The 25,843-nt window shown below is 47.7% G+C and overlaps 1 protein-coding gene across 4 annotated transcripts in view; it reads right to left on the bottom strand.

Annotated features, from left to right (window-relative positions):
• Positions 1-25,843, bottom strand: part of CARD10 (caspase recruitment domain family member 10) — a 47,832-nt gene that overhangs the window by 6,930 nt on the left and 15,059 nt on the right. For 3 of the 4 annotated variants that reach the window (XM_083400724.1, XM_083400726.1, XM_083400725.1), the window contains exons 6-18: positions 24,683-24,865; positions 22,450-22,605; positions 21,477-21,602; positions 20,356-20,553; positions 14,252-14,398; positions 12,353-12,468; positions 11,193-11,233; positions 9,366-9,486; positions 8,642-8,822; positions 6,677-6,800; positions 4,606-4,846; positions 1,792-1,861; positions 277-370 (exon numbers count right to left, since the gene is read on the bottom strand). In XM_083400724.1, coding sequence (XP_083256850.1) covers positions 277-370; positions 1,792-1,861; positions 4,606-4,846; positions 6,677-6,800; positions 8,642-8,822; positions 9,366-9,486; positions 11,193-11,233; positions 12,353-12,468; positions 14,252-14,398; positions 20,356-20,553; positions 21,477-21,602; positions 22,450-22,605; positions 24,683-24,865 — 1,798 coding nt within the window. The remainder of the gene's footprint in view (positions 1-276; positions 371-1,791; positions 1,862-4,605; positions 4,847-6,676; positions 6,801-8,641; positions 8,823-9,365; positions 9,487-11,192; positions 11,234-12,352; positions 12,469-14,251; positions 14,399-20,355; positions 20,554-21,476; positions 21,603-22,449; positions 22,606-24,682; positions 24,866-25,843) is intronic. The other variant, XM_083400727.1, reaches the window with a different exon arrangement.

The following is a 25,843-nucleotide window of genomic DNA, read 5'->3' as shown; positions in this document are numbered from 1 at the left end:
TGTTGTGAGCCACCCTGTGATCTTTGGGTGGTGTTTTGCATATTGAATAAATCAAACAAATCCTCATGAATATGCAAAACACACACACACACACACAGAGAGAGAGAGAGAGAAAGAGAGAGAGAGAGACCCTGTATAGACACACAGAGAGAGAGACACTGCCCCTATATAGAGAGCCCGCACCCCACAGTAGGTAGACCATTCGTGGGAGCTACTTATCTGACATTAACTCATGAGCAACTCTTTTCTGTTGGGAGCAGAGGTTTGCAAATTCACCTGGGCAAAGCTCTTGCCAAGGGGCCTCCTCACTCTGCCCCCCTTGCTGCTTATGTTTCACCAGGCGAAGCTGGTCCAGGGCCCGTTTCTTCAGCTGGAAAGAACAAAGAGAAAGGGAGGGAAGGGGAGGAGGGGGAAGGAGACAGACAGAACAAAGCATGCATCACTCAGGCGCTTGCAAAATGACAGCTACATGTTTATTATTGGAAGTTAAATAGGCTGTGCCTTGAGATACAACTCCCCGAGTGAGGCAGGGCATAGCAGCAATTAAGAGCCTTCCTCTCTCGCAAGCTCCGGTCCTTCGAGAAAACGGCTCAAGATAACAATGCAAGGCATTTCTCTGCATCTCCCATAAGGGAAGGCTGTCCCTAAGAAAATGCTGCACCAGCAGAGACAACGGCTACCACACAGGGAAGTGTAGCACTTTTCGCCTAGGCTGTGTGTCGGAGAGAGAAAGGCAGCAAGAAACCAGCTACCCACTCACACACCCGATCCAAGAAACCAGACACTGAGGCCAGGAAGTCGGACCCGAGGACTGCTCCAAGCTTTGCAGCCTGTGGACAAGGGGAAAGGCTTAGACCAGGGTGGGGTTTTCTCTCTCCATCTTTTCCTTCCCCACCGCACCCCTGGATTTAGCCATGGTGAGCCTCCCTAAGTCAAGAGCTACGGTGATTTCCTAAAATGCAGAGCCCTTTTGCCTATAAATTGGTCTAAAACATCACAATCCTGCATCTTCAGCCACTCGTGGTGGCTTAAGACCGCTAGACTTTTCACGGCAATTCCAGATGGGTGCGACTTGATCACTCCACAGCTAGATAAAAGTACTTCCTGCATGTTCAAAAGCACTCCCTCCTTTATGGTACATCACACGTTGCAGGAAAGAACCTTATTATTACTTATTATTATTATTATTATCATATTCAGCCCTTTATCCCAGGGGTGAATATTTAGTAGGCTAGCCTGGAGAGAGACTGACTGGCCCAAGGTTGCGCATTGTGTTTTGTAGCTGAGTGAGGATTTGAACTCAGGTCTCTGTGGTCCAAGTCCTTCATTCTATCTGCTGCACAACACTGGCTGCACCATATCATTTTGTGTTTTTATACTGTAAACCGCCCAGTGATCTTCGGCTGAAGGGCAGTTACTGATTGATTGACTGATTTGCAGGTTCCAGGACTGAGTCTAGACAATTCCTCTTGTGCACAGCTTACAAATGTGAGCCTCCTCTCTCAACAACTTTGGCATAACAGCCAAGGAGTTATACCAAAATCACCAATGAGCAGCAACCATTCTATCTGCTTTTTCCCCTCTGCTCCATCTCAATCCCTTTTCCTTTTGGATTGCAACCCTGAGGATAGGGACTCCCTTACTAAGTTCAAGCTGTTCTGGAAGGCTTTTGGAGAGGGGGGCTCTCCAAGAGTGGAATCAAAGAACTTTTATGATTAACAATAATAATACCACCACCAGTCCTTTCTTCCCAACCCACACATCCCCCCTGTTCTCTCACCTCCAGCTTACCTTAGTCTTGCAGCCTTTTTGCTGGGCTGCCACTTGACTTTTCTCCTGTATCTTCAAGAGTTGATGAGCCCTGAAAGATGACGGCAATTGAAAACCAGCTTGATGGGAGCGCACACACACACACACACACACACACACAGAGAGAGAGAGAGAGAGAGAGAGAGAGAGAAGCAGTACCATGGCCAACTGCTCTCAAGAGGCACAGGAATTGATCATTCCCAACACCCTTTTTAGTGAAGAAGGCATACTGAGATATCTCTCATCCTCACAAACAGCCAGGATGGTGAGCCTCAGCTCCTGTTTTGCTTAGCAAGGCATGGAAACACAGAGGTACACTGCCAGTGCTTCCAAACAGTCAGCTTTTTGCAGGATTAAAGTGCACATCAGAACTTTAGGTCTGTGCAACTAAAGTGGATTAAGGAACTCTGTCAGGAACAAAAACTCTGTTTTTGTTAACAAAAACAAAAGCCAGACTTGATGCAATTTGGAAAGTGACGGGGAATTCAGTGTAGAATTCAACACTGGAAAGAGGGAGGCACAACTGGGCTTTCATTAAGGAAAGTCAATTAATCAAACAGATTTTTTAAAAAATCAAATGTGCATAAATGTGCGTACAATTACAACAAGAGCTTATGTAAGTGAGGGGAGGCATGGTGATGGAAGTGCATGCTTCGGCAAGGGCCATCTGTGTAGAAAGTGATGTGGGGGGGGGGGGTGCCACTTCTAAGATTTGCCTGCCACCTTCAGTTTTTGCAAGTATTTAGGGTAAACTCACATTTAACTTTTTAAAAAATAAAAACTTACCACCCAATCAAACCAGAGGTCCTTTTTTTTTTAGTCTATTAAAATGGCCCTAACCAATTAATTTAAATTATTAAAGGTTGCAGCCTGAGCTTTTATATACACATCATTACTTCCAGAGGGGAAGCCGTGTTAAGTCTTTTGCAGCAAGAACCATTTGTTATGGCAAATTCTGTTAGCCTTTAAGATGCCACAGGACTGTGTGGTCATTACTTATTTCCACTCTGTTCCAAGTGCTTTAACACAATTCTCTTCTCATTCATCTCTAATGATACTGGAGGTGAGCTCAGCACACAGATCCTAACCAGGGAAGGCCACAGGGATATTCCAGAGCTGAGGGGCAACTTGACCCGGTTCTCCCGAATCCCAGCTCACATCCACTGATTCACCAGTTCCCTACAGCTCCCAGGCAGCCTCTGCAACAGCAGCGTGGCCGCGTCTCCCCCGATTGCCCCCCACCAAATTTCTGCCTCTGTTGCCTCACCCAGCACTCAGCCTTCTCTAAAAATCCAATGGAAACACAATAAAAAGCACGGCACCAAATAAAACTCAATTAGCACTCCAAAACCCAAGTCCATCTAAAATTAATCCAATAATGCTACATAAATATTACAAGATACCTTTAAAAACCCAGTTTAAACAAGGATGCTTTTGCAGATCCTGCTAAAAACCTGCAGACTGGACTTGGGCAATTCTCAGGGGGCAGAATGTCCCACAAAGCTCTTGTGCTGTTCTCCAACTGTTAGGATTCCTCAAAGGAGGAGGGCCTTACCAAAAGAAATTAAATGGGGGCAGGGAGGCACTCACGAACAACCTCCCCTCTCCCAGTTGTGGGTTACCCGATAAACCTTTCTCCTACAGCACCCACATATCATAGTGGTGCTTAGATCTATGTGTTACAACTCACCGTACCTTGTGCTAGTCAAGTGCTGCAGCTACAAAAAAATAGAGGGCAGTCTTAAGAAGCTGCCTTATGCCATCTCTTAGCATTAGTTGCTCTCAAGATCTCTGTTATGGTCTCTATTTTGCCCAGCAGCTGTTTTCTGTGTTCTGCTACCCAAAGAGCATGACTGCATCTCAATGTGCTTAAGTTACAGGGAGGGAGTTTTCCACTGAGCATCAGGAGAAAAGTCTTGAATGGTTATGGGAAGGGTTGTAGTGCAGGGCTTTGAATGCCGAAGGCCCCACGTTCAATTCCCATCATCTCCCAGTAGGGCTGGAAATGTCCACTGCTTGAAGCCTTGGGGAGATGCTGCCAGTCAATGCAGACGCAGCCAGATGTTCCAGTGGGCCTGACTTCTTATAAGTTCCCTGTGCTCCTAAGAGCAGCTTAGAAGGCAGCCAATGACCAAAGCAGGGTGGAGGGTTCCTCCTTCACTGCCAATCTTTAGGCAAAAGCTGGGCAGCCATCAAGCATTTGGAAGGCTTGAATTCTATGGATTTCCAGACCCAAGCACAGGATTGCACTAGGTGACCCCTTGACCCTTCTCTCCCTCCCTCCAGTTTTAAAATTCTGTCTCGGGCAAATCTCGGCTGCATCACCTGCTGCTGCTGTCCTTTTCCCCATTTTTAACTAGAGATGCCAGGCATTGACCACCCTCTTACTGATCATTCATCCCGATTTGTTCGCAGGGAGATTAGATGACAGGTGGCTGTTTACTGAGCATCCATTCCGAGGTTAGAGGATGTTGCCTCAAGTGTTACCCCCACACTTTCCATTGCATTTTCCAGTTTCTTCCCTCATTGCAAGAAGTATGATTGGGGCAGGGCAGGGCAAGGTGGGGGGGGGGGGGATGTGGTGGTTGCATAAGGCCTCCCTTGCCTAAAGGATAACTTAGTAGAATTAGAATTCCATGATTCTCTCATTCGGCTATAACTGCACAGGCTGAATTTGCCAGTATGACTGAATCCCACCCCAAAAGACTGGAAGCATCCCTGGTGCATGCAAAGCAGCCCTCTGCCCACTTACGTTCTTGTGCCTTAAATCACACCCAAGGGACAGAGGTCCATTACCTGCTATAGTTAGGTACCGTGCCACTGTCCAAGTCCTGGAGGGTGAAGGGATCCACACGGGCACAGTACCACTCCAGCCGCCCCTTGTACAAAGTGTCTGTGACGTGAAGGATCTCCCGGTGCTTCACGCACAAGGCGTAAGGGTCAGCAAGCTCCAGGAGGCTCAGGTTGGCCCGCACGTAAAAGGAGTCGCCAGGAACCTTCTTCCCAGCATCCAGTGCTTCTTTGAGAGGCTGGTATCCTGGTAAAGAGAAGAGCATGCAAATGAGAAGGGCCCTGCTGGATCAGGCCAAAGGCCCATCTAGTCCAGCTTCCTGTCTCCTGCATTTGCCAACCAGGTAGCTCACAAGCCAGGCATGGAAGCAGCAGATCTCTCCTGCTGTGGCTGCTCCCCCCCCCCCCCACCAATACAGGCTCTAGCATGCAGAAGAGACAGCAAATAGCAGTTGAGAGACTCATATAAATGCATTAGTTTTTGATCCAAAGCATCTTCTTCAGGAAAACAAAAGGGGGCTCAAGGAGAAGCTCACAAACATCAATACAGTCCCTGCCTTCAGGCTTACAATCTAAATGACACAGCACAAAAGGAAAAGTGACTGGGAGGGAGGAGGAGGAAAAAGGCAAAATCAGACGCAGTATTGTAACAAAGGGCCCCTCCGCACTTGGTTTTTGTTTGGGTTTTGCAGATAAGGAACAAGTTGTTGTAAGGAAGCTCTTGTAATGACCAGCTGGAATGAAAAGAGTTCCAAGGAGAGGAGGAGGAGGAGCCATGAGTTGCTGGTCTCTTGGCAGAGCAGATGGATGGAGTGCCCTGCTTCCTTTCTCTCCAACAGCTGGAGCTCAGTAGAGCGGTTGTCTCCAAGTTATTGTTGATGGAGGAAGGAACCTGATGGAGCTCATCGCGATGATGCATTATGTAAAGTGCACAGAAAAAGTCACACGAGAGAGGGCAATGATAGATAGAAGTCTTCAAATTCTGTGTAGCTGGGGGGAAAGTTCCACATAAAATTAGGAACTCACAGGAGCTCCAAAGAAAAAAGAAAAGAAAAGATGGGAGATCTAGATGCCTCATGTATCCCTCTCCAACATCAGATAAGCAGGTGTGACTTAGGGGGCCCAATAAGTGGCCCCTCTACTCCTCCTATCCCTCCTGTGAACATGGTGTTCAAAAAAGCATTTGAGAGAGACAGAGAGAGAGAACTTCTGTATCCTGTTACTGATCAGCATGAGAGCAGAACAACACTGCCTTGCTCCAAAAACGGAGCAACAGGAAGAGTCAGTGGCTGGTCCCCTCTCCTTGCTCTTTTGCACGGAATTCTGCAGTTCCAGCATTGTGACAAGGCTACTTGGACAAGTCCCATAAAGTGAGGTTCTGTATGTAAAAGAAGCACTAGTTTAAAGATGCTGATTATAGAGAGCCGATTATGGAGAGAGGGCCCCATAACGGCCCTGCTACTCAAAGGGAAGAGGCATCTGGGCTTCCAACCCAAACTGCCCTCCAGGCACTAACTCCCATGATCTGAATCCAAGCTAGTGGGGAGTCTGGCTTGAGCCGGCCAGATTTTGGACAAATTCCATCTAGGTGACTTAAATTAAAATTAGGGGCTCTTATCACCGCAAGGGTAATCCTTAAAGCTGTACAAGCAAATTAGAAAGCCATGGGATACCAGAGACTTGCAGCAGCAATAGGAAATCTGTCCCAGCATGGCAATCTATATGACACCCTAAATGAACGGCGTGGTATACACTTCAAGTATTGCAAAAGAAAAGCATAGAGCTACAACAGGGGCACTGCACTGAACTGCCACTCTTGGCTAACCGCAAGTCTCGTGCGATCTGATGGCAGGGTTCTAAGATATCATTCCATAGCCACAGGGACTAGAAACTTGGTTTGTGCTTACTTTTCCTAAATAAATCAAAACTTGAAAAGTGGCGGCACCCTAGGCCAGATATTCAGCTAAAATGTTTCTGCAGCAGCATCACAGCTGTGCAACAGACCCACAGCCTTGACTGTCCAGATTAGTTAAGGATAGAACAATTAGATATGCAGGATTGGGAAAAAGTGGCTTACCTCTCATATCAGGGAGGAAAAGCAGAGCAGATGGATCATCCCAGTGCAGCAGACTCAGGTAAGCTACTTCCAGGGTGCAGTTCTCCAGAGAGAGCACTTCCCCGTTTAGCTGTGGACCCCTAAGCTGCCGCAGAAACACACACAGAGCAGAGATGCAGGGATCAGTTACAATTAGCTTTGTAAAAAAATAATACTAATCTGGACTTTAAAAAAAGAAAAAGAACCGTGCTGCTACCTCTCCATCCATCCCCTCTGCAATCTTTAAAACAAAACAAGCAAGCAAGCAAGCTGTAGGCTGTTAATGCATGCTTGATAGCAGGTTTCCCGGGGACAGGAGATCTGAAAAAACAGGCTGCTGTTGGATTCTTTGATCTTTCTTCAAAGAAGGGGTGCAGGGAATTGGGAGATCCTAAACCGAAGAAGAACTTTCCAGAGCTACTGAAACAGGCTCCAGGCCGCTCTGTTCAGAGGTGGACTTGTGGCCTATGCACATTCAGCCCAGTGCCCAGGTAAATGCTGGGGAATGGGACAACTTCTGGGGAGAATCAGGAACAAAGGAAGCTCATTCTTGCAGCCTAGATGAATATCAGCCACTAAGGTAGCACATGGACAGACATTAAGAGCAGCTATAGAACAAAGGGGGGAAACCCTAGGCCCAGCTTGGCCCTTGAGATTCTCCCCAGTCACACCCTCCTTGAGCATTTTTGCCTGGCTGGAATATGTCTGTTAACTCTGCTAATGCCTCCTGCTTGCCTGGATGTGAAACTAGCCTGTCAAACAAAAGTAAAATCGGCATATATTGCTCTGCCTGCTTTGCCTCTGGCCCCTCCCACCACGAGCACCTGGCCCATGGAAGGTTGCACAGATGGAAATGCAACCTGTGCGCTGGAAAAGGCTCCCCAGCATCGCTAGGGCAGGCGATGGGAGTCGGGCATTTAAGTGGGCACAGGTGTGCAAATCAGATTCAGAAACTAAAAAGGACGCCCAATCTTTTCGTAGTTGGTGTAGCCTGGTAGGTAAAAGACTTAAGAGCTGGGACTCAGGATATCCTAGGTTTGAATCTTGCCTCTACCATGAACTTGTTAGGCAAGGCTCTCTTTCAGATTTCCATCTGCAAAATGGGGACAGCAGCAGTACTTGGCACATCCTACCCAGCTGTTGCAAGAAGGACAAAGAGGTAATGTATATGAAGTGTTTTGGGAACACGGAGTGCTGCCTTGTACCTAGTCAGACCGTCACTCCACCTGGCTCAGTATCCCCTACATTAAGGATGTCGCTGGACTACAATTCCCACAATCCCTGACCATCAGACTCTGCTGGCTAGGGCTGATGGGAGCTGGAGTCCATCGACACCTGGAGCACCATGCCACAGGCTCCCTACCTAGCCGGCTTGCACAAAGTGCCAGTGGTTCTCCAGGGTTTCAGACAGGAATATTTCCCAGTCCTGTCTGAAGATACTAGGGATTGAACCTGGAACTTTTTTCCATGGAAAGCATGTGCTCTGTCACCAAGTTACATCCCTCCCTAACCACCTTGATTGCTTGCAAAGGTTAAATTACATGTGAAGTATAATTAGTATAGTCTTGGAATGGACCAAGCCCACATCCACATATCAGCGCCATCCTCCATGGGGGGGGGGGGGGATTTATGCAAATAAACCATTTACGACCTGATACCAGGTTTACTTATGCATGGGTGTAAATGACATCTCCATTGCAGGAGTTATGTAAAAGTATGAGGGGACCCGTGCAAAGGTAACTAGGCAGCAGCTGAATGTCTGAAGTAAGACATTTGCAATAAAGAATTCAGCCACTAGGTGTCATTCTGCATTGTATATCTGACTAACCGAGAGATAAACAAGGGGAGTCACCTTTCGGTTTATTACTGCAGTCCCCCCACCCATTCCACTTCCTTATAACTCTTCCCACTCCGACATTATATGCAATTCCATACATTCATTCATACCTCTAGGAGTCGGCATCCCTCTCTGAGCCCCACGCGCTCCGCTTCTGAGCCTGGCCTCACCCACTGGACATAAATCCCAGTTGTGTTTCCTCCAAGGATGGAGATGTCCCCAGCCAGTCTGCTGCTCTGGGGTGCTGGGACATCTATGGGCCCTGTGTGAGGCAGATGCACCACAACAGACCTGAATGGGGAAGGAAGACAGCATGGATTTAGACTCTGGTACCTCTCATTCTCTGTTTCAATGAGCAGGATATGCAGCCAGGATGGACCTGTGGCCCTCTAGATGTTGCTTGGACTACAAATCCCATAATCTCTGTCTTACTGGCCATTCACTGGAATTGGGAGCCCAACAACTTTTGGAAGAACCACAGCTTCTGGTTGAGAACAGGATGCTCGACTAGAGGGACCTTGGTTAGAACTTGGAGAGCTGCTGCCAGTGAGAGCAGGCACTGATGGAGTAGATGGGTCAACAAGTCTATAAAAGGCAGCTTTACGTGTTCCAATCTTCACAACCAGATGAAGCGGTGGAAGCAGCAGCAATGGTTGCAGGACCCAGTAGCAGGGAGGGGAGATGAGTCCTGGAAACGGATGCCATTCAACTGCAGGCACAGACCTCACAGAGTTACCCAGCGTGGCTGCCCCACCTAGGATGCCTGCATTCACAGGGCTGCCTCTCCAAACCATCAGGGAGGCAGGAGTGTTTGTTTGAGAAAGGGAAACAGACCTCCTGGAGAAGTCCTGCTTGACAGAGCTTCTAGACAAGCAGATTTCTGACTTTGCCCTGGTGTAGGCACTGCTGGAAGAGGAACGGGATCTGGCAGAAGAAGGAGTGTTGATGGCGCTTCCTGAGAGAGACAGACAGAACAACAAGAAGTTACCATGGGCAACATGCAAGGATTCATAAGCACCTTTCATCTGAAAGGCATTGAAGTCATTGGGCCGGGGAAACCCCAAGCTCCGGAACTGCATTTAAATGATCCAGCTACATGGGCAGCTGGCCATGTAGGTTAGGATTCACACAACCCCGCCCTCAACAAAGTTTATTAGGTCACTTAACACCAGCTCAGTTGCTCAACCGACAGCTGCGGAGAAAAGCAAATCCCAGACAGCTAGAGTAAGGGCAGTGAAAGCTCAGGATAGGGGCTGCATTCCTCCCTCTCTGACCCTCAGGACTCTTCCTAGGCCACACCTCCTTTGCAAGCCACGCCCCCTAAGTGGCCCTGTTGCACACTCTCCTTTCGCCTGGCTGGAGTGTGTCCCCAAACTGTGGTTATGTATCCAAGCTTGCCTGAATGGAGAACTGGGTGTGGGGGGGAACCTCTGGCTTTTGTGTGTTGTGAATGTTAACCTACATTCAGTGCTCTGCCTCTGGTCCTAGAATCATAGAATCATAGAGCTGGAGGAGACCACAAGGGCCATCGAGTCCAACCCCCTGCCAAGCAGGAAACACCATCAGAGCACTCCTGACATATGGTTGTCAAGCCTCTGCTTAAAGACCTCCAAAGAAGGAGACTCCACCACACTCCTTGGCAGCAAATTCCACTGTCGAACAGCTCTTACTGTCAGGAAGTTTTTCCTAATGTTTAGGTGGAATCTTCTTTCTTGTAGTTTGGATCCATTGCTCCGTGTCCGCTTCTCTGGAGCAGCAGAAAACAACCTTTCTCCCTCCTCTATGTGACATCCTTTTATATATTTGAACATGGCTATCATATCACCCCTTAACCTCCTCTTCTCCAGGCTAAACATGCCCAGCTCCCTTAGCCGTTCCTCATAAGGCATCGTTTCCAGGCCTTTGACCATTTTGGTTGCCCTCCTGTGCCTGTGCCTCTTCCTTCATACAGTTCTTGGGCTGAAAAAAGGTCCCCCCACAAACACACACCTGAGCTAGAGTAATCTCAGAGGAGACCCCTCAGTATATAAGTTCTGGAGAACAATGTATCAAGCAGAGTGGCAGGCAGGTGACAGGATGGTCAGCTGTACTCTACCAATACCTAGATTGGATTCTTCAAATGCCCATAAAAGGAGGGAGCAGGGCAAATCCAGGAGTGGATTCCCCAAGTATGTTGGAGTGGACTCTGGGCAAATCTCTCCACTTTCCAAAGCCTCCGACTGCAGAAGCCAGACACTCTTTGCACACGGGCCAATTGCCCCAAGGAGTGGCGTTGGTAGAAAACTCCACAATCTAGCCAAGGCCTGAGATATACAGTGGGACAGGCGTTGGGAGATTTACAGCCTGTCACCAAGAACCGATAACAGCCTGAAGCTGAAGCATTTATCTCTTCCGGTTCCCACTCCTCTGAAACTGAATCAAATTCACTGTCAGACAAAAACCCGCTGTAAATTAAACACACCAGACCGGAATAGCCTCAGAACGATGTGCTGGCGAGACCCTGGAGGTGGATCCCAAGAGCTGGCAGGGGAAGTGTGGGGCAAGGGTGCCCCCTCGTGGGCACACGGGCAAGCAGCTGATTTGGCGGGGGGGAGCCCACAGCTCTCAAGAAGAGAGGCTCTGTAACGCAGGGGGTGGGGGCAGGAGAAGGATTGGCAATACCTGTTAAGTCTTCCAAGCTGCCAAAGGACCCACAGGACCAACTGAAAGTACAAAGGAAACATAGAAGGGATTAATTCAAAAGCATACAAACATCAAAACCATCCCTCCACCTTTCTCCAGTGTTCTCTTGATGTCTTTTGTTGCATTTGGATCCTTCCCTGTCTCCAAACAGCTCAGGGTGGTTTGCATGAGGTTCCTGAACAGTCAGCCGTCCCAAATACTAGCTGAGGACAAAACAGGCTTAGCTACATTAGGTGGGACTGCCTGCAGTACCATCAAGCCACTTCCAGGGCTTATGATTGCAGAGATGCTCATAGATGCAGCCCTAGAGCCAGCTTTTGCATCCCTTCTCATAAACGACAGCTGCTCATCCATCCTCCTGCACACAGACATCATCTGGTCCTACCCAAAAAAGATACCCCACTTTCTCCGGAGAGGGCATATTGAATTCACCCCACCTTTCCTCCCTTGCATTTATCCCTGCGATCTACTATAACTGGTGCACCCGTATCTCCCTAGCTGCAATGAAAACCTCTTAGGTCCTCCACATTTGCTGCCTGCCACCCCCTTGCATCCTACAGCATGCACAGACCACGAGGTCTCAGGTCCTGCCCACGGAGTCCCTTTTTCTTCCTACCTGCCCGTCGGCTCCTGTCCCATGTAGACATGGGGAGGGGGAAGTTTGAAAGGGAATCTTCTCCTGCTCAAAGAAGGCTGGCTGCATTTGGAGTCAGATCCAGCCCTTTTCAAGCTGCACTCAACTCAAAATGGGGTTTGTTCCCCCCCCCCTTCACTGCCTCCTTGCTCTCCATGACAGCCCCACCTTTAAAAAAAGCTTTATGTCCAGGAAACAGGACAGTGGGAGAACAGAAAAGGGATAAGAGCCTGGGATCCGTGATGGGAAACTATGAAAAGAGCATCATCACATCCAATGAAAGGCCCTATATGGCTACTCTCCTGCCCTCCTACACAGATTCTACCTCCCTCCTTCTCCCCCCTCCCCCCCCCCTTAAGAAGCTGGAGACTTGGAGAAGGGGAAGAACTGGGATTTTAAAGCATTCAAGTTCAATGCTTTAAAAAAATCCCTTGAGGCTTTGCCTGAGGCTGAAGACACCAACATGTAAGAGAGAGTGCCATTGTGCTGGGATTCCAAGTGTCACCTCTTGATGGGGGTCGGTCCGTCCTCACGCTGCCTCCGAAGAATGGAGCCAGTGCAGGGGGGGAAGGGGAAGATGGAAAGGCGGTTTATTTCTCTCTCGCGTTCTGGAGTCACTTCCTAAGGAGAGAGGAGAAAAGACCTGAAAGCCAAAACGCCACACACACCACAAACTTCCTTGTCTCACTGCTCATCAGCCAGATTAAAACCTAGTAAACTGTAAATCAAGTGTGTGTACAGTCAGACCTCGGGTTACAGCCGCTTCAGGTTGCGTTTTTTTGGGTTGCGGACCGCCGAAACCCGAAAGTACCGGAAAAGGTTACTTCCAGGTTTTGGTGGTCGCGCATGCACAGAAGCACTAAATCACACTTTATGCATGTGCAGAAGCACCAAATCGCAACCCACGCGTGCGCAGACGTGGGTTGCAAACGTGCATCCTGCACAGATCACGTTCGCAACCTGAGGATCCACTGTATAAGTTTGTATATGAGGAGAAAGCCTATGGGGGTTGGTTGGATGGTGGGGGTGCATGTTACAACAGGCAGCATGAAGGGCAGAGTTGCGCCACCAATTGGGTCGTGGGTTGAAGAGTTTGAATCATAGAATTGTAGAGCTGGAAGGGACCCCAAGGATCATCTAGTCCAACCCCCTGCAAAGCAGGAGTTCTAGCAGGGGCAGGGAACCTCAGGCCCAGGGGCCGAATGCAGCCCTCCAAGCCTACCTGCCTGGCCCTTGAGACTCTTCTCAGACTGTATAAGCTTCCCAGCTGCTGCTTCATACTCTCATTTAGTGTTTTTCAGCCTGACTGGAATATGTTCTTGAACTCTGGATAAACAAGGGAGTGTGCAGAAACTAGCCTAGGATACAAAGGTTACATCCACACCCACTGCTCTGCAAAACAGTGAAACAGCTGCCTAAACTCTCAGGAACAGAGGAAAATTGCCTCATTCCAAGTCAGATCATTGGCCCAGCTAGGACTGCGTTGTCTCCTCTGACTGCCCACAGCTCTCAGGGAGGGGTCTTTCCCACCAGGACTTAGGGCTGGGCAATATCTGGTTTTCGACATCGTGATATTATCAATTATATACCAATATATCACAATGTCTGAAATGAGGATGGAGTTATGTAGAGGCACTGGTTGGCTTCACGTTTTCCACCGCATAGTGATTTTTGCCAGCACCTGCTCTTGTGATGCGCTGGCCCCTGCAGGAGGCGGAGGAGAGCTGAGCTGGCTAAGTTAAAGGAGCTGCAGGAACTGAGAGAAGCTTTGGCTGGCTTCACGGTTTTCCTCACATCATAATTTTTGCATAGCACACATACACATCATGATTCAAAATATATTGCCAGGTCAAAAATGATGAAACCGATTATCACAATATGGACTTTCAAACAGGTTTTGGATGATGTATTGATATATTGTCCAGCCCTACCAAGATTAAAGGTAAAGGTAAAGGGACCCCTGACCATTAGATCCAGTCGTGGTCGACTCTGGGGTTGTGGCGCTCATCTTGCTTTATTGGCCGAGGGAGCCAACATACAGCTTCCAGGTCATGTGGCTAGCATGACTAAGCCACTTCTGGCAAACCAGAGCAGCACATGGAAACACCGTTTACCTTCCCGCCGGAGCGGTACCTATTTATCTACTTGCACTTTGACGTGCTTTCGAACTGCTAGGTTGGCAGGAGCAGGGACCAAGTAACAGGAGCTCACCCCTTCGCGGGGATTCGAACCGCCAACCTTCTGATCTGCAAATCCTAGGCTCTGGTTTAACCCACAGCGCCACCCGCGTCCCTAGATCACTTGATTCTTTTAAACTGGAGATACCAGAGATTGAATCTGGGGAAAGTTTACATGCAAGGCATGAGTTCTACTACATTCTGGCTTTATCCAACCCCTCTCTTACCCCGTTCTGGCTTATACAGTCATCAGGGAAGACGACATCCAAGACGCCTGGCGTATCAACCACTCCACCCTCCAGCGATGGAGGCTTCTCTACCATGCTCCAAGTGCTGCTTAGGATGGAGCAAAGTGAATGGGAGGAGGAACACATCTGCAGGGTGGAAAAACAAAAGACGTCTCAGGGGTCAGCTCCTCAACGAGAGAGGTGGCACTGTTGAAACTTGACAAGAAGCTGCCCTCTCCAAGCTGCACCTCCTGCAGTGATTCTAGGGGGGACAGAGGAGAGGCCACAACACCTCTGACCATGAGCCACTTCAAAGGTTAACTGCACCACAAGACTGCACCACTGAAATTAACTAACACACAGGCTGCACTCCTATGCTCACTTACTTAGCAGTAAGCCCTAATGAAAACAATTGGGCTTACTTCTGAGTGAACACACACAGGCTTGCATGGTTCAAAAATATATGTGCATACGACAGGTAATGAGGCTCCCTGAAATCACACCATCTTCAACACGCTTGAGCTATTGTTTGTCTATCTTGGGCAGGTGGAGCTGCAACCAGAGCTATTCTGTTACTGAATGGTAGGAAAGCTTCCACTACGGATGTACACGGCAGATACTCATGGCCTACTTTATTATGACATGTGCTTCACAACACAGCAGGGTCCCTCCCAGGTTGTGGCATGAAGGCGCATGATCCAGCTACCTGTCACGGCTAAAATGGCCGCTGTTTCTTTAATGCGAATAAAGCTGGGTCAGCATGACTCAGCAGCCTGCAGCAAGTTGTATATATAAGTGGGAAATGTTGGTTTGTGCTGAGGCTGGTGTTTGGGTTGGTTGATTGGTGCTGGTGTGTATAGTTGTTCAGTTGTGTTTTGCACAAGGACTTTCAAGAATAAAACTCTGCAAGGATATTCTCGTGGACTCTTTTTGTGCCGACGAGGAGACAAAGGGAGGTCAGAACCCTTTCCTCCTTTTTTTTGCTTTTTACAAACACTGACAGGTTATGGGCCCAGTGTTTCTGAGCATGTGCAGAGTGCAAAACGACTGACAGCATCTCAGCAGGGAGCTGGTGAGTCCTGGTGGTGTACGGAGCCAGTGGCTGTGCGTTGGAGCAGTTGGTGGCAAGCTGTAACTGTCTGCAGTGACGCTGGAGCGGCTAGGATCTGAGGATCAGGAAAGCATTCAGCGTCGGCTACTGGAACAGTTTGAACTGCTAGAGGACCACAGTAGGCGACTCACAGAGCGGCTACACCAGTTGCAGAGCCAGGCGGGACCTGAGGGTCAACAGAGGCAGCAGCTAGAAGCCGGTGAGTGCTAGCCAGGACCATCCAGTTGGACTCTAAAGAGAGAGTCAGGAGAGATTGCTGGAGGCCCCACAGAAGGGGCTCAGCAAGCACCAGCAGAGATGGCAGATTTCCAGTCTTCCCAAGTTGTAAATATTGGGGGAGGCATCCCTTTTGAACTTCTCTCAGAAAGCAACTGGCTGAGTTGGTCAATTAAAATGCAGCAGTTGTTAAGGAGAGATGGACTATGGGACTGTGTTGAAACTGAGGTTTTGAGAACTGACTCTGCTGAGAAAAAACGGCTGGATGAAAGGGCCCGTGCCCAAATTATGCTGTGTTTGAGCAACTCTCAGTTATTGCATGTAGCAAATGCCAGCACAGCGTTTGAGTGCTGGAATTTATTAAGGGCAATGCATGTCAGAGAAACTGCTGGAACTATCATTTCTCTGACCAGAAGGCTGTTCAGGACTGTTATGAAAGAAGGTGAGAGTTTGGCAACTCATCTTCAAACGCTGAAATCTCTGTTTCTTCAACTACAGCAGAGAGGTAAGCGTTATGATGAGACTGACCAAACCTACATTATCCTTTCAAGTTTGCCTGAAAGCTGGTTGCCTGTGATTAACAGCATGGAGAGTATGCGTCCCCAAGATCTGACCCTTGAGTATGTGGTGGGAAGATTGACCGAAGAAGCAGAAAGAAGGTCAGATAGACAGGCTGAACTCCAAGAGCGGAGGAGTTACAGCAAAGGGGGCCAGCAGCAGAATCTGCCAATGGAGCAACGCCAAGGCTTGGACTTGGCCATGGTGGTGAGGAGGTGCTATAGATGCAACCAACCTGGGCATCTCCAACATCAATGCAGGGCAAGACTTCCAGGAGACGACGTGGAGCAGAGACAGCAATCGACGCAGAAACGTAAGCAGAAGGGGTTCTCTTCAGAGAAGAAGAACATGCGTTCTGCTCAGTTTGTTTCTGCATTTTCTCGAGAGGAGAGGAAAATACCTCGAGGAACATGGTTGCTGGACTCTGGGAGCAGCAGGATTATCTGCAACCGTCGGGAGGACTTTAAAACCCTGGGGAAGCCAGCCGATGGAAAAGACTCAATCTATCTTGCTGATGGTCGTAGAAGCAAGATTGGTGGCCAGGGAACATGTTTCCTGCAGTGCTTGAACACTACTCTACCAGACACTCTGTTTGTCAGCAGTTTGGACTATTGTTTGCTGTCTGTAAGCTGTTTGATTAAAGCAGGGTATAGTGTTAAGTTCACGCAGGATGGCTGTCTGATAAAGAATGGAACTCAGGTATGTGGCCATGCAAAGTTGGAAAATGGGTTATATGTAATGCAGGACAAGCCTGTTAAAGCAGCCCAGGTGGTTCAGGATAATTTGCCAGTTCATAAGGGGTGTGTACATGAACTGCACAGAAAACTGGGTCACGCCAATTTCCGTGTGCTTTCAGAAATGCAAAAGGTGTGCAAGAACCTAAAAGTAAATAGCTGTAACTGTTTCCTAGATTGCAATGTATGTAAAATGGCCAAATCTAAGAGAAAGCCTGTGGCTTCTAAAAGCGACAGAGTATCTAAAGAGGTTTTAGAACTTGTCCATTGTGACGTGATAGGCCCTTTTCCACAGAAGACTGAAGGGGGCGCCAGATATGCTTTTCTGGTAATTGATGATAAATCACGTTTTAGTTGGTTGTTTTTGTTAAAGCAGAAATCTGAGTGTTTCCCCACATTCAGAGAATGGGTTGCCCAAGCTGAAAAGCTCTTTGCTCGCCCTGTTGTGCAGCTGCAAACAGATAGGGGCGGAGAATTTCTGAACAAACAATTTGGGACATGGTTGCGACGTAAGGGGATCACTCATCGCTTGACTAACCCTTATAGCCCTGCTGAAAATGGTCTGTGTGAAAGACGTGGGGCTGTAATACAGTCAGTAAAGGACTGCCTGCTAGTGGATGCAGGATTGGGTCACAACCATAGGCTGTGGGGTGAGGCTTTTCTCACAGCAAACTTTTTGATTAATAGAACCTGGTCTAGCTCTATAAAAGATATTCCTTATCGTGTATTGTTTGGGAAAGAACCAGAGTGGAAAATGCTCCATAACTGGGGTTCTTGGGCACATGTAAATATTCCCAAAGCTCAGCGCCAGAAAGGGGGCGCTAGAGCGCAGAAACTGCGGTTTGTGGGATACCAGTCCTATGGCAAAGGGTGGCGTTTCAATCTATGCCCAGGACGTGTGGTTCTGTCACGAAGTGCAGACTTCGCTGACCAGGACAGATGGACTGCGATCCATGCCAACCCAGATTGCTTACTGCCCCTGCAAGTGAGAGAAGAGGCTTCTTCTCAGCCATTGGCAACACAGGAGCAGGATGAGGATGAGGAGGAGGCACAGATTTCCCCAAAGGATGGGGCAATAGATAATACTTCTTCTCTAGAGGAAGAGGAAGAAGAGCCAGAGATAAGGGAGGAAGAAGAAGTAGTTGTGCCTAGACGCTCCCAGCGTTCAAACAAGGGTGTACCTCCTCAGCGTTTGACCCTAGGAGGAGTGAGAGTATGCAATGTGAGTTGTGTAGAACCACAAAGTTATAATGAAGTCTTAGACTTACCCCCTGGGGAACGTGCTTTGTGGGAACAAGCAATGAAAGAAGAAATGGACTCTTTTAAGCGTAACAAAGTGTTTGAGGTCATAATGCCGCCACCTGGTGGCAGAGTGGTGTCATGCAAGTGGGTTTACAAAAGGAAAACCCTTGCATCTGGGGAACCACGTTTTCGAGCCAGATTAGTAGCCAGAGGGTTCACTCAGATTAAAGGGGAGAGTTATGATGAAGTGTTTTCTCCCACTGTAAAGAGTGAAACTTTTCGTTTAATGCTTTCCATTGCTGCTGTAAGACAACTAGTAGTGCACCATTTTGATGTTGATGCTGCATATCTGCATGCAAATTTAGACCATGAAGTGTTAATGAGACAACCCCCTGGGTTTGAAGAGGGGAATGGTGCAGTCTGGCGTTTGAAAAAGGCTGTTTACGGTCTCAAACAAAGTGGAAGGTGTTGGAACCAGTGTTTAAATGAAGCTCTTGTAAAACTTGGTTTTAAAAGGAGTGTGGCTGATCCATGCCTGTACACCAAGGGGACAGGCAACAAATATCTAATGCTCTTGGTCTTTGTTGATGATTTGCTTGTGGCAGGGAGTTCCACAGATGAGATCCAGAAGCTCACAAGTCAACTGGAAAAGAGGTTTAAGCTTAAAGCCTTAGGGCCTGTAAGCAATTACTTGGGAGTAGAAGTAAGGCAGGAGGCAGATGGAAGCTTCCTATTGAGTCAGAAAGAGAAAATTCTTCGTTTGATAGAGCAGTTTGGCATGGAAAACTGCAAGCCAGTTCAGACTCCCATGACACCAGATTTCCCAAAGACAGTGTGTGATGATGAATTTGATCAGCCTGAGTTGTATCACTCAAAAATAGGATCACTGTTGTATTTAAGCCAGTGGTCAAGGCCAGACATTGCATGTGCTACAAATGTTCTGAGCCAACGTGTATCTAAACCCAGTACTGCCGATTGGTGTGCTTTGAAAAGGCTTATCAGATATCTAAAAGGGACATTAAATGTCTGTTTGAAGATATCTAGTACACAAGACGAAAAACTAGAAGTATTTGTTGATGCGGACTGGGGAAGCTGTGTAGCTACCAGAAAATCTACAAGTGGAATGGTTATGATGTTTGCCAATTCCATAATTGGATGGAGGTCAAAGAAACAAGGATTTGTTGCGACCTCATCCTGTGAGGCAGAATATGGGAGCCTATCGCTAGCATGCAATGAAATCTTGTGGTTTATACAGATACTAAAAGATCTAGACTGTAAAGTAGATTTGCCTATCCAAGTGTATGAAGATAGCCAATCGTGCATTGCATTAGCGGGCTCGGAAATAATGAAATCCGCATCAAAACATATTGCTATCCGTCATGCGAATGTGAGAGATTGTGTACAGAATGGGGTAATCAAACTGGAGTATTGTCAATCACAAGATAATATTGCTGATTTGTTTACCAAGCCTTTGCCAGCAACATGCCATAATGAATTGATGACAAAACTGGGTTTATGCATATAATGTATGTATGTATTGTTTCTGTTGGGGTTTTTCGCATTTAAGAAACAGAAGGGGTGTCACGGCTAAAATGGCCGCTGTTTCTTTAATGCGAATAAAGCTGGGTCAGCATGACTCAGCAGCCTGCAGCAAGTTGTATATATAAGTGGGAAATGTTGGTTTGTGCTGAGGCTGGTGTTTGGGTTGGTTGATTGGTGCTGGTGTGTATAGTTGTTCAGTTGTGTTTTGCACAAGGACTTTCAAGAATAAAACTCTGCAAGGATATTCTCGTGGACTCTTTTTGTGCCGACGAGGAGACAAAGGGAGGTCAGAACCCTTTCCTCCTTTTTTTTGCTTTTTACAAACACTGACACTACCTTGCTGAAGCAAAGCAGGTGTGGCTCGAGTGAGGGCCTGGATGAGAGACCACCTTGGAAACCCAGGCCTGCCAGCTCAAGCTCCATAAGAAGAAAAGCAGGAAAGACCCACCTGAATTTGAAGATGGACAGCTGGTAAAACTGCAAGTTTGCAGTTGAGGGCTTAAGTAACAAACCAAGAGCTTGATAAATTATCGGCTGCTAGTTTACCTTCAGCCCATCCCCTTAACGTGCAAGGAATTCTGTCCTTCCCTCCTAACATTATTCCACTCAAGTCTAAGCTGCCGCACCTTCCCACCTTCCAAAATATCCACCTTCTCCCCTTCCTTTCTGCCCAAAAGCTTTCTCCTCTTTTCAAAACGCACCTTCTTGCCTAGGCCCCTGGTGCAATGGCATCGCTGGACCTGGGCTTCAAGGGTGCCAATCTTCCCCTCGGCCTCTGTGAGTCTGCCCAGCAGCTCATCCCTCTCTTCCTCCAAGGCCCGGACACGCTTGCGGTACTGGTCCTTCTCAATGAGGATTTGGGAGTACTGCAGCTGAACGCCATCTCGGCTCTGGATTGCCTGAAACGAAACACATTCCTGGTGGGGGGTGGTTGACATACCTTGGGAAGGTGGAATTACACGCAGACAGACACTTTCTTCTGATTTTGTTTTTTGTATACTGTAATGGAGTATACAAATTAAGCAACTTTGCATGCCTCTGCTTATCTTGCACAGCTTATCGATTCTGCTTTCCATAGCCAGGGGACAGGGACAAGGAGTTACCAAGAACAATAATGCCCCACCCTTGGCTACTGCAAGGTCCTCTTCTGCCAACCAGGTGCCATCTGTATGCATTGGTGTCTTAAGGACTAGAGAGCCTGCTTTCTGGAGAAATTTTGGGTTTCCCCAGATGCTGAGCTCTGGAGCTCAGTATCATATCCCACACTTACGGACTACAAATCGCAGACAGGTACAGCAAGGCTCATACTTGGCTGGTAGGATACTAATCCTCAACTCCCTGCAGCTTCAGGAATAGAGTGGGGGGGGGGGTCCTCCGCATGACAGCTTCTAATGGGAGCACCTTCTCACTGGACACTGCTGCCCTCCAGATACCGGTGGACTCCCAATTCCCATCAGCCACAAACCAGCATGGCCAATAGTCAAGAATGATAGGAGCTGGAGTTCAACAACAGGTGGGACACAGGTTCTCTCCACTGTGGCCCAATGTAGTGATGAGCTTTTCAGCCACTGCCTTATATGGTGACATAGAACTAAGGAGAGGAGGAAGCCACCAAAAAGGTCTCCATTCCAGTTGATCTCCTCTGCTTCCAAATACTTTTCTTAGCATTCCTTCCATTTTGGCTTCTTGATTCTCATGACTAACTACATCAGTACCACTCGTCCTCACCTAGCAACCCAGAATGATAGTAGAGGGATTCTATCTCTTATCAGAGACCCTTGCTTCTAGCATAAGGGGAGACTGCCTTAAAGAAGCCGCTCACCTGATCTCTTTCCTTCTCAATCTCCTCTAACTGAGCCAGCATGGTATTCATTCTGTGTTTGTACAGGTCACAGTTCTTCTGCAGAGTTTGGTGCTTCAGCTGGAGGTCTTCCTTATCTTGCAGATACTGGAGAGGTGGGATGGGGGGCGGGGAGAGAATCCAGAGGGTTACATTTTCAAGGAATATATTTAGGGCTTAAAACTGCTGCAGGTTTAGACCTGCAACCTGTGCAACCAGATCTGTAACACATTAAGTGGAAAAAAAGAAGGATGCATGTGCAAATATTTATTGTCACCTCTTTGCAAGCACACACGGCTCAGCATACACCAGCTAATGGGGTTGAGAGCCTGGCTTCATGGTAGTAGCTTTGAACAGGGCTAGTGTCAGCAGTCAGCCTTGATGGGCAGCTGCCAAGAGCCACACCCGGTGCCAGCACTTTGGTCCTGCTCCTCTTCTTCCTGGCTACCTCTGCTTGTTCACCTTCCCCTCTCCAAGCAAGTGAGCAGTGGAAAGAGCAAAGGCAGGGGCAGGCGGCAGCATCCACTCATCTTGCCCTCTCCTTCTGGGCAGTGAAGCCCAAGAAGGGTCATGGCACAGCGGCAGAGGATCCGCTTTGCACGCAGATGGTCCCAGGGTCAATCTCAAGCATCTCTGGTCCAGCTGACAAAGAGACTTCTGTCTGAAACCCTGCAAAGCTGCTGCCACTATGGACAACACTGAGCTAGATGATGCTATGGGCTGCCTTGGTATCAGGCAGCTCCTAATGTTTCTGTGAAGCAGATTGGGCTGGGGCCGGAGTGAAGGGGAAGCAAAAGAGCCATAGCGAGGAGAGGACCCACTTAGAGAACGGTGACTTTTGAAAGCAACTTGGTGAAGGGCCCTGCAAAACCTGGCTGAGACAACTGAATGCATTCAGACCACAACTGCATCAAAGCTTCCCCCAAAACAGATGCCCGGGGAAGGGGCAACTGACCTTATCTCTCAGCTCCTCAGCCCACTGCAGCTCATTTTGCACAGAGTCCAGTTTCTGGCACAGTTCCTGCCTGTCTGCTTGCGCTTCCTTCCAGTCGTGCTCCAGAATGTCTAGAAGGATCCTCTCAGAGCCTGGGACTGGACCTTCACCTGCTACCTAAGCGACAGAAACGCAGAATCACCTGCCTAGTGGGATGAGCCGAGTTAGGGATAGCATGATGGACAGAGAGAGAAACAGCAGTCAGCACTTGCAGGATGGCTGTTTACAGTATCTCCCACTGGGGGCTTCAGAGTAGAAAACGTCATCTATATATACTTTTTTTGTTTTGTTTTATAATTTCCCCCACCACAAACTGCAGGTGCCTCTTACACTACAGGCGCCACACCATTTTTTATGCCAGGATGCTGGCCTAGATGGGCCATTGGCCTGATCTGGCAGGCTGCTCTTATGTTCTCAGTCCTGGGAATTCTAGTTTGGTGACTCCCTATCCACCACCTCACAGAACTACAACTCCCAAGGTTTCCTGGGGAAAGGAATGACGGGAGGTCTGCAGGGTGGATGTGCCCTAACAGCTGGTTCACATGCTAGCTCTGTTTGCACGTAACATGCCGGTAGGGATATCCAAGATACTGAATGGAAAATATACCCTCCATCTCAAACTAAAGAACCAAACTGTGAATGATTGAAGCTGTAATGTCAAAATGTCGTAACTAAGCAATGCTTTATGGTTCATTAGGAACACGGAAAGATGGGGTCACGTCTTCCACGATAAGAACCTTATAATTTCATGCTTTATGGGCCCTGCTCTTAAACCACTCCAAGTTTAAATTACACAGTTTTAAATGGCAATATCAACATTTTGCTGAGCATGTAATAGATTTATATAACGAACTGATTCTATCCAGATGCTGCCTCCTCACCAATCAATTTATTTTCACATCCCCAAGTTAAATTATGTCCTCTCCTGGTTAAACCTTTCTTCTTTGGGGGGCTGGGGGATTGGAAATAATCTCAAACTGAAAATGTGTTTTAAACATTTTTCTCCAGGTTTTGCAAATAGGCTGTGTATCGTGATATAAGGTCGTACAAACAGCATTTAGGGTGGAGAGATAAGAGATTTCACAAACCACAAGAGGTCTGTGATGCAGGATACCTTTTTTTAAACAAAACAGGGGGAAACGGTAAAATAATGTGTTCACATACTATCTGTGGGTTAAGATTTTGTAACCCAGATATCAACAGGCAGCTTTCATCTCCTAAACAGTCACAGCTGTTGAAACCACCCATTGGTATTCTACCTACATCTCTAAGCCAACACTAGACGCCTTTCTTTTAAACAGATTTTATTTCTCTTAGCATTTTACTAGGGCTAGAGCCGTGATCTAGCAACAGGGGCACTGAGATCCATCCTCCATGAGAAACATTGTGGTCGCCTTGGATGCAGCATCAGGGACCAGCCTTGCTGCAGGAGATTTGCCTGTTCAGCACATTTTCTCTTCGAAACGAATCGTGGGTGGTGCAAGCTCCAGCAACACAAAGGTGAAATTAGGAGCTTTGAAAAGGGTTTATTTGGGTCAGGGGAAAACAAAGGTTCGCAAAAAGGCAAGGCACAGCAGCAATGAGAATAGGGCAGCCTTGTTGGAGGGCCACACGTAAAATCAAACATCTAGCTAGATAGCAGAGACAGGTAGAGGCAACGGAGATGAGGCTGAAGCACTGTGATGGGCAGGTGTCTTGAACCAGACCTTCCAGCAGCCTGCATCCCACAAACATATACCTTCTGCACCACCTCCAGGTGTGGTTAAGACTCCAGCTCCCATCAGCCACAGCCAACATGGCCAATGGTCAGGGATGATGGGAGTTGTAGTCCAGCAACTGTTTATGCCCATCCTGAACTATACCAACTGTCCCAGGCCCTTTTGATCTTCAGGTTGCCCTCAGGTCCTGCTGAAAGGCTTCTTGCAGGCATCTGGTTGGCCACTGTGAGAACTAAATGATCCAGCAGGGCTATGTCTTTTTAATTTTCCTGGGACCTTCCACATTCAAACCATATGCTCTGCCTTTGAGGTATCCCCATCAGACTGGAGAAGACATTACTGGACCGAGAAGAACTTCCCACACACAGAGGCTGACTCTTACCATCCAGGAGAAGCTCAAGTTTCAGCGGTGAGACATTAGATGCAATTCAGTACAGCCCCTCCACGGGTTAGCATTAAACATTTTCAGCAAGTACCTGCAGGCTGCTCTGCAGCTCCTGAAGCGAAGCTATCAGTCTCTGGTTCTCTGCTCGCAACTCACAGATAGTGTCAGCAAGGCCACGATCCTCCACTTCTCTCTGGGGAGCTGCAGATGCCTGCTTCCTAAGTAGGGAGCATTCTTCTTCCAGGCTGCTGACCTTGCATTTCATCTGGTCTACCTGAAATATAGGAAACAAAGGCCACAGCCGCTCAATCCCCTTTTCTTTACTGATTTGATTGATTTGATTAATTGATTGATTGATTGATTGATTGGCAGGCTGCCTTTGAAGGATTAACTTCTTCAAAGTGGTTCACAACACTTTGAAAACATAAAACGATGTAATTACAAATTATAAAGCCGCAGTCTAAAACGCTCAAACCTATCAAGTGATAATAAAGACAAGGGGATGAACTAAGCATGAATGAATCTGAGCAAAGTGAGCTTCTCTCCCCATAACCCATCCTACGATTCTGGGGATCGGAATCAGAACTTCCAGATCAAAAGGGAAGGATGCCAAAACAACCACTTCTCTTTTTAGGACAGGCACTCAATATCTCTGATTAAGAAGAAAGAATGCCAAGAATTAGATAGAAATTGGGACTGATCAGCTATTCCTAATAGCCTTGGGCCATTCTACTGGAGTAAAAATCAGGGTCCTATAAGGATGGCATTCTCCTCGTTCCCAACCCCCAACCTTCTTTTCATGTTCAATGGCTCTGTCTTTCCCTTTTCCCAAAATTGGGGGAGGAGTAGAGACTTGCCAGATGCCTGGACAGCCTCAGATGCAAAGCAGAAGACCAGGGTTGATCTGACAAAGTAGGTTTGCAATTTTTTCTTGATTTTATCTTTTGTAAACTGCTTTTAGGGTTTTTTTAACAAGCAAGTGGTACATAAATTTTATGACATATGTCATATTGTTTGGAAAACAGGCTTGCAAAAACGGGAGGGGGGTTGCTCCTTTGTGAATTAAATTAATATGAAAACAGAAATACTCCAACTTAGACAGGATCAATCAAGTTATTCTCTCTCTCTCTCTCTCTCTCTCTCTCTCTCTCTCTCTCTCAGCATGGGGCAGTCAGTGTGGCAGTTGTTGCTGAACTACAACTCCCACCATCCATGACCATTGTTCCAAGTTGGCTGGGTTGACCGTAGTTGT

The sequence above is a fragment of the Podarcis tiliguerta genome (genome assembly GCF_965153285.1).
Source record: "Podarcis tiliguerta genome assembly, chromosome: 10".
In the NCBI taxonomy this organism is placed as follows: Eukaryota; Metazoa; Chordata; class Lepidosauria; order Squamata; family Lacertidae; genus Podarcis; species Podarcis tiliguerta.
This window is presented reverse-complemented; position numbering and strand designations above follow the sequence as displayed.